This window comes from Artibeus jamaicensis, unplaced genomic scaffold (assembly GCF_021234435.1).
Source record: "Artibeus jamaicensis isolate MK-2021 breed Jamaican fruit bat unplaced genomic scaffold, CSHL_Jam_final contig_2198, whole genome shotgun sequence".
Taxonomy (NCBI): Eukaryota; Metazoa; Chordata; class Mammalia; order Chiroptera; family Phyllostomidae; genus Artibeus; species Artibeus jamaicensis.
In genome coordinates this window covers 1,534-9,524 of record NW_026521455.1, presented here as the reverse complement: position 1 = coordinate 9,524, position 7,991 = coordinate 1,534, and the positions used below count along the sequence as shown (strand labels likewise).

Genomic DNA, 7,991 nt, shown 5'->3' with positions numbered 1-7,991 from the left:
CAGTGGATCAGCATTTATTACCTTAGTGTTGGCTTTGTCTTCAACACAACAGCCACAACCAGTAGGAATGTAGTGTGTGTACACCCCTTGCTTTGGTCTCACTTCAATCCTGACTATCGACACTGTTTTTTCTTCAGCATCTTCTTTTTGCTTCTGTGACACGCTTGCACTGCTGCCTCTGAGACTGCACCTTTATCAGTGCTTCCCAGATTTCAATGTACCTAAGGAATCCCTTGCTGATTTTGCTAAAGTGCAATTATGATTCAGTAAGTCTGAGGTGAGGTCCAAAGATATAGATTTCTACCATCTCCAAGGGGGTAACTCTGCTGTTTGTCTCTGAACCACAGTAAATAGCGAGGACTGTATCCTGCCTTTCTCTTAGTGTTTAAAATACTTGGAACAAAAATTTCACACAAACAGGTTTCTACAGTTGTAAGAATTGTTAGAGGCAAAATTGTGTTTCTCCTCAGGGACTCAGAGAAGTCACTGAGGAACTAGTAAAGTGTAAAGACTTTTAACAAAAAGCATAGAATGTCTCAATTACAACACAGGTCAGGAAGATAAACAATGAGAAAAGACTATATATTTGGCATAAACTTAACAGAGGTTTTTATTGAAAATATAATACATACAGTTAATACACTTTATAAATGATACAAACTTTAAGAAGATATGGACTTTGCTCTCAGGGAATTTAAAAATTAGAAGGAAAGGGACCTGCATAGCTGAAACACAGGATAAAAAGTATAAACACGGCAAAGTGTTCTGCAAAGTGTGGTGGGAGTTCAGACACTGCTTCCACTTGTGAATCAGGGAATGCCCCCCCCCCCCAAGAAGTGACATCTTACATGGGCCTGAGATTCATTAATTTTCCACTATGTAGAAGTTACTAGGATCTCATTTTATCTAGAGTTAACATATGAGTTTTAAAACCTCAGAACCAGGTCAGAAAGCAAATCCTGCAAAATAATGACTAGTTTATATTAATAATGGAACCTTGAATAAACGTAGGTAAAAAATAGTAAAAAATGTACAAAAGAGCATTGAAATGACATTATCACCATGCTGAGTTTTAAGTATGTTTTGAGTCCCGGGGCTGCTGGAATCTTTCCAAAGGATGAAGAGTGGGAGGAGGTTCGCAGTGTTTCCTAGTAAGAACAGAGATAAACGTTACTGTGCATGAGGTAGAGGTGAGAATTGGAGAATAAAAGGAAAAGGACTGGGAAAGAAGAATTTAGGAGAGAGAGGGGAAAAATAAATACAGGACAACAAGTAAGGAGGGTATGAAAGAAAAGAAAAGATAGATACAGAAAACTCACCAGCGCTTTTTAAGCCAAAATGCAAGACCTATCAGAAGAAGCACCAGGGGTACCATCACTGCCACGATGATCAAGCCCTTGGAGGTCGGACGGTCTGTGGGTTCAGGTGCACACAAGTGTGTCATTTCAAATCCACTGCTTGTTTACTGCATTTCCCTCACCTGCTTTTTAAAATCTGAATGTTCACCTCACTAATCTCCTTTCTTCCTGTTTCTTCTGTCATCCCTCTTCAGACATGAATGTTTCATCTAACCCTCAACATCTTTCTACATCTGCAGGTCTCTTATTTTCACCTATTTTATTTACTGATTTATTTTCATTCTTTTGGTTTTGGAATCCATAAATTCCAGATTTTTATCTGGCTCTTTGGCTCTGCTTGTGGACCATCTACTCCTACTCCCAGCGTGGACCCCAGTTTTTTCTTACCCAAGTAGAGGATGATGTCCTGGCCTTCTAGACTGCTGTGTGTCACCCGGCAAGACAGGCCAGATGTCTTGGTGGCTTCCACATCCAGGTAACTCCGAAGATACCATGTCCCATCAGCATTGGGCAAGATATCACTTTGTTGAGAGGCCTGTTGTGCCTGTTCACCTCGCATCCACGTTACGGAAATTGGCTTTGGGTAGAAGCCAGAGACATGACAAACCAGCAACAGATGGTGATGACCAGGACTGGGGCCAGTGGACAGCCAGGCCTCTGGTTTTACTGCAGAAGACAGGAAAGACATTCAGATAAGGACTCTAACACAGACTTGGGGGTTCATATCTTCATATCAGTTTAGACAGCACCTCTGTCCCACCCTGGGAATCCATCATGTATTCTCTCTTGGGTCCTTATTCTAAATTTAAAGAGATGGTAGGAAGGTATAATTTTACAATAAAAAATGATTGGAGAAAGGATATGGGACTTACCTTTTCTCTGGAGATCTGCCTTCCCTGCATCAAGGACACCCAAAAGGAAGCGTGGACATATTTTGCTGACCCTCCAGTATATCAATTTGTTTAAGATAATGTTCTTGTTGAGCATTTTGCACATCTTCTGAGCTCTAGTTCCACCCTGTAGAGATGGCACCCATGAACTGTTCTGGAAGCTCAGGATCTCTGATCCTTGATAAGCAAATCTCCAGAAGTCTAGCTTGAGTTTTCCAGAGTGCAGCTCACAGCCTACTGTACATTGTATCTCAAAGGGATCTAGAGGAGATGGATTGAAAATTAGAGGAAAGAGAGTTTAAAAAGATGAAATAAGTGGAAGCAAGAAAAAGGAAGTAGAACAGAGAAGTTTGGGGGATTTCAGGTAATGGAACAAAGTTCGGTTTGCTCAGAAATTCAGAAAAAACATAATTGGTGGTACTTGAAGGTGAAAAAAATGAGTGACTTTTTTTCCTTTGGAAATGGAAGGGAGTAAATTGTCAAAAGAAAATGGCCTAAATTTTCTCTGGTGAGAGCAAGAGAATAAGAAGGAACTTAGTGTGAGAGAATTGTGTTTACAATAACTAGGGTGAATGAAATGAATTAGGTTACAATGAATGTACAGATAGAGATTGCTAAGGACATTGAATGCGGGGGAAAATCATAATAAAAAACTCATTGAGACACACATACCCCACCTAATATTGTACCAGGTTATTTTAGGAATTGAACTTACATTCAAGCATCCATTCATTGGCATGTTTGTGAAATAAGTGTAGCAATTCATTGTGCTTAGCTTCAAGTAACTCTTCTGTTTCTGTCACCTCCTTCTTGCTCAAGTTGCCATTAGACCAAGGCCGCCGGGAAATGAAACCACGAGAGCTGCTGTTCCAGCTGTAAGTCTGCAACTCACCCAACCAGCCAGAGCCCCAACTGTGGGCCCAGGAGCGGTTGTGTAAGGAAAAAGTGCCAATGATTCTGAAGATTTGGTCCTGGAAGGCTATCAGAAAAAAAAAAAAAGATAGGAGGAAGAAAAAAAGGCATTGGGAAGAAAAGAGAATAGAGAAAGAGAGGTGCCAGAGAGGAAAATCTCAGAATCTGGAGATAAGGGAAGCTATAGTTACCTCAGCAGACATTCACCTGCCCAGAGCCCCATGCTTTATATAAGTGTTGAGCAAAAATAGACTTACAGTTGTTAGAAGAAAAAACAGTACAGTAATTAATAAATAAGAACACGAGAATAAATTGTTTCATATGCTCACAACTGTAAACCTACTTTTCTCCCACCTTGCACAACCTTCAGAAAGCACAGGGTCCTAAATTGATGCTGAAGGGATATTCAGAATGGAACTGTGCTGACATTCTCACTCTCCAGGTGTGTTCTGAGGACACCACACAGAGAAACACACACACTCACACCCTTTTGCACCCAGCTGGGCAGTTACCAGAGTTCTTACCATCTTCACTGTCACCACCTCCGAGGAGAACTGCTAGCAATGAAATTTGCAAAAACAGCATTACTGCACAGATGTTACTTCTTTCTCTCAGAAAAGTTTGTCTTTGACTTCTGTTTTAAAGTAACCTACCCCACGGTACTTCTGTCTGACTTCCTTCTTCTACCAACACACAAACCAGCACCATCACCCCCGCCCCAGTAAAAAAATCCCCAGCATGCTCCTTCCCTAAACCCTAGTCATCAGTTAGCTTCTCATTTCTCCCCAGTCCTGACTCTCCTCTCGGTCTTTCAGCATCTTCCCCTAGGTACCAGCCTTCATTCTGTTCACCTTTCTCTAATTCAGCCTCTATGGAATAAAGTCTTATGTGGTATTGAAAAGTCTTCTCATGCATACAATAAATGCATAAAACTAAATGGCTTTCCAATTCCCATCTAATGTTCTTATGTCCCTGCTCTTTTCTGTCACTCTCTCCTTCTCTTGCCAAATTCAAATAGTCTCCAAATATTCTGTCTCTGAGACACCCCACTTCATTCGTATTTCTGACATGTCATTGGTTGCTTTACTGATTTCCCGAATCTTCTCTGACTGCCTGTGTAACAGTGTAAACTACTACTCCATTATTCTTAGGGAAGAACCAGTAGCCATCACAGACATCACAGAAACTGTGAAACACATTAAGAAAAATATCTATTTGACTTGTATTGATGTATATTCATTGACCTGAGAGTCACTTGTTGCCTGCCTGGTTATATTCATCTTGCAACCCTCATGAATATGCAGTTGTCTACAATGCGCTCACTTTGTTCAAGGGGCTTTTCTTCTACTTAAGAAGAAAACACAAAACCAAGAACTAGAAATGTTGGTGTGCTGGGTTTTATTATAAATATAGACTCTAGATAAAAACAAGCCTTCTTGAAACAATATTTTGTGAAGTGGCAACTCTTAACTGTTGCCTGCTCAGAATCTGGACTTGAGTGGTTTGCTCATGGTATTAGGTCTGTCTACCTCTGTTGTACTGGGTCCCCAGCATCTAACAGAATGCCTGTTAAAGGTGCTCAGTGAATAATTTTGAATGATTGAATCATTTGGTTCAGGAATTCAGTTATTTTTTAATCATTTAGATTTTAACATACTTTTCTTGAGACATCAGAAGTCATTATTTGTACTTCTACTTAATGACATGGGCATATTGAACAGTTCTGTTTAGTTGTAAAATATATGCTAATAAGCATGAAGTTTACACAAAGGCTTATGACATAAATCTCCTATTACTTATATTTTAACTCCATGGAGGTCACAGTTAAATAAATTACAGTGTAGGTTGCATATATCCAAGAGATACATTCATTACTAGTATGTACTGAAATGTGAAAAAATTTTTTTCATTGCAAACTGCATTTATTATATTTACATAAAAACATGTTTTTAAATTTTCAGGTAAAATGCACAAGGAAGCAAAGAAATATAAAAACATAAAGTATAAACATTTTTCTTCTTAAATAACAGAAACATTAATATTGCTAAAAAAACAACCAAAAATGTCTTTAACATTAATCAGAATCTTCAGTAGTTGGCTTTGCAAAATGTTTGTAACACTCGTAACAAAAAATATTGTTGTGCTCAAGTCATAAATACTTTTCAAAACACTAGCAAAAACATTTTCAATGCATAGCACCTGACACATCTTTTTCTTTTCTGCTTGTTAAGGGAGCTATATCTATGTTGTCATTAGAATTTCCTTCAATTTATGTTTGAAATGAATGAAGTTTAAGGTGTAAAGACTTATGCAAAGCTGTAGAGCTTCCTGAACACCTGTTTATTTGTTCTGACACTGACTGTGTTATAAGATTTCTAATAAATATTTTGTGCCTTATTTTCACATTGCCATTCAGCATATGAATAGTCTGAGCATTTACTTCTAAATGCAACACAATATTTAAATAGTTTTACACAATATTCAAATATTTCTACACAATATTCAAAATGGTGTGGACTCTAACTATGGGCCATCATCTGGTGTTCCTGGCCACATTATATGTACCTATCATTTGGTTCATAGTGTCAACTACTGACTTAGTTTGGTTGTAATATTCTATTTTTTAAAAATGTTTTCTGTTTATTTTTAAATTTATTTTTAGAGACAGGAAGGGAGGGATAAGGAGAGGGAGAGAAACATCAATTTATGATTGCCTCTCACGTGTCTTCTACTAGGGACCTGGCCCACAACCTAGACATGTGCTCTGACTGGGAATCCAACTGGTGACCCTTTTGTTCACTGGGTAGCACTCAATGCACTGAGGCACACCAGCCAGGGCTGGTTGTAATATTCTGTTATGTCAGGCTTTTGTGAATCTAAATTTACAGCATCATTAAAATGCATACTTGGAATTAAAATTATGTTTTTCCCCTTTTGGATGTATGAGATACAAGTATGCAACCTGCACCAAAAGCAAATAAGGTGGATTTTTCGAGCCTGTTTTTAGAAGACAAAAGTTCAGGGGGTAGTTGGAGTTTATTCTTATGAACAGTACCTACCTATGAAAATTGCTTGTTTTTCAGGTCAGAGGTAAAGTTTATATCGATTAACCAGTTATCTGCTGTAATATTACATCCTCATGAGTAAATGGGTTCTGCAACTCTCTGGATTATATCTGCTGGTTAATTACTAATCAAGGACTTTCAGGCTGCTCACTGATATAGATTTCAATATTTCCTTTGTAAAACTTTTGAATAAAGCATAGCAAAATTTTTTATACCATATTTCCTGGGCTTGGTTGAAATATATTGTCTAAACCCACATTTGCCTCTAAATCCAGGTAATATTTCATCTGTTGTTATATTCTGTCCCATAGAGTAATAACATTTTCTACAAATGCTGAGGAAATGTTTCTCATAGACACTAAATTATCCCCTTTTAGGTATTCTAAGCAGTTAAGTTTGTCATTGAACCTGATACAATTATTAATACATCTAAATCTCCATGAAGATACCATGTCTAAAACATTCAGTCCCACCACCATCTGCGGGCCATAAATTCTGCAAGTCTAGCCAGTGGTTCTGATGTAAACCAGCTAGATATAACAGGCCTAAAAATGCTTTTGATTTGGTTTTGTCTATTCATTTAGCATCTCTTCCCCATGAAAACCAAGGTAGAATCGATGGATTTATTGGTATATAATAAGATTAGATAATGACTTCTGGCCAAGATAAAGCCTTAGGTAGATACACTGTCTCCTCACACAACCAAAAAACTACAAATACAAAATAAATAGTCCAGAATTGCTATAAAACTGAACTGTATGGAAGTCCAATAGCCAAGGAGTTAAAAAAAAAACCCACTCATTCAGACTTGTAGGAGGGGTGGGGATGGGCAGCCGGAGTGGAGAGGACATGTGGCAAGACTGGAGGACCTGCCAGGTGAGGTGGTGACTGGTGAACCAGACGGTCTGAAATTGGTGTGGGGATGAACTGGAAGGAACAACTAGGGAGTGAAATAGACTGTGCAACCCAGGGTTCCAGTGCCAAAAAACAAAGCTTTCAAAACCTCTAACTAAAAAAACCTGTGGACATTGTGGTGGTGGGAGAAACTCCCAGCATCACAGGAGAGTTTAGTGGAGAGACCCACAGGGTCCTAGAAGGTACACAAACCCACTGACCCAGGAATCAGCACCAGAAGGGTCCAATTTGCTTGTGGATAGTGGGGGAAGTGACTGAAAGCCAGCCAAGAGCTGAGCAAGCAGCATTGTTCCCTCTCTGTCCCTTCCCCATATACAGTGCCACAACCCAGCCAAGTGGGTTACCTCACCCTGGCAAACAGTTAAGGCTCCAACCCTTACAATGTAACAGGAATGCAGAGACAAAAAAATATGCCCAAATGAAAGAACAGATCAAAGTTCCAAAAATAGAACCAAGCAATGAAGAGATAGCCAACCTAACAGATGCACATTTCAAACACTGGTAATCAGAATGCTCGCAGAAATGGTTGAGTATGGTCACAAAGTAGAGGAAAGAATGAAAGTCATGCAAAGTGAAATAAAGAATAATATGGGGGGGGCAATAGTAAATAGAAGGAAACTGGGACTCAAATCAATGGTTTGGACTAGAAGGAAGACATAAACATTCAACTGGAATAGAATGAAGAAACAAGAATTCAAAAAAATGAGGACAGGCTTAGGAACCTTCAGGACAACCTCAAATGTTCCAACATTCAAATCATAAGGGCTCCAGAAGGAGAAAAGGAAGAACAAGCAATTGAAAAACTTATGTTTTTAAATATTTTATTCCTTTATTTTTAGAGAGAGGGAAAG

The 7,991-nt window shown here is 38.8% G+C and overlaps 1 protein-coding gene across 1 annotated transcript; it reads right to left on the bottom strand.

Annotated features, from left to right (window-relative positions):
- Positions 1–679: 679 nt before the first annotated feature.
- LOC119064326 (T-cell surface glycoprotein CD1a-like) lies at positions 680–3,774 on the bottom strand. The gene is made up of 6 exons (XM_037165922.2): positions 3,685–3,774; positions 2,964–3,227; positions 2,231–2,509; positions 1,746–2,024; positions 1,320–1,413; positions 680–1,148 (listed from the first exon to the last, which is right to left on the bottom strand). The coding sequence occupies exons 1-6, from the start codon at positions 3,743–3,745 to the stop codon at positions 1,073–1,075; spliced, it is 1,053 nt and encodes a 350-aa protein (XP_037021817.2). The 5' UTR covers positions 3,746–3,774; the 3' UTR covers positions 680–1,072.
- Between the last annotated feature and the right edge of the window lie 4,217 nt (positions 3,775–7,991).

Bases quoted from the DNA above. Each gene is read 5' to 3' on its own strand.
- LOC119064326 (XM_037165922.2), bottom strand. From the start codon at position 3,745: ATGCTGTTTTTGCAAATTTCATTGCTAGCAGTTCTCCTCGGAGGTGGT. The intron at 2,510-2,963 runs GTAAGTTCAATT...CATCTCCTCTAG, and splicing joins CAATGAATGGATGCTTGAAT to ATCCCTTTGAGATACAATGT. The intron at 1,414-1,745 runs GTAAGAAAAAAC...CTGAACCCACAG, and splicing joins GGACATCATCCTCTACTTGG to ACCGTCCGACCTCCAAGGGC.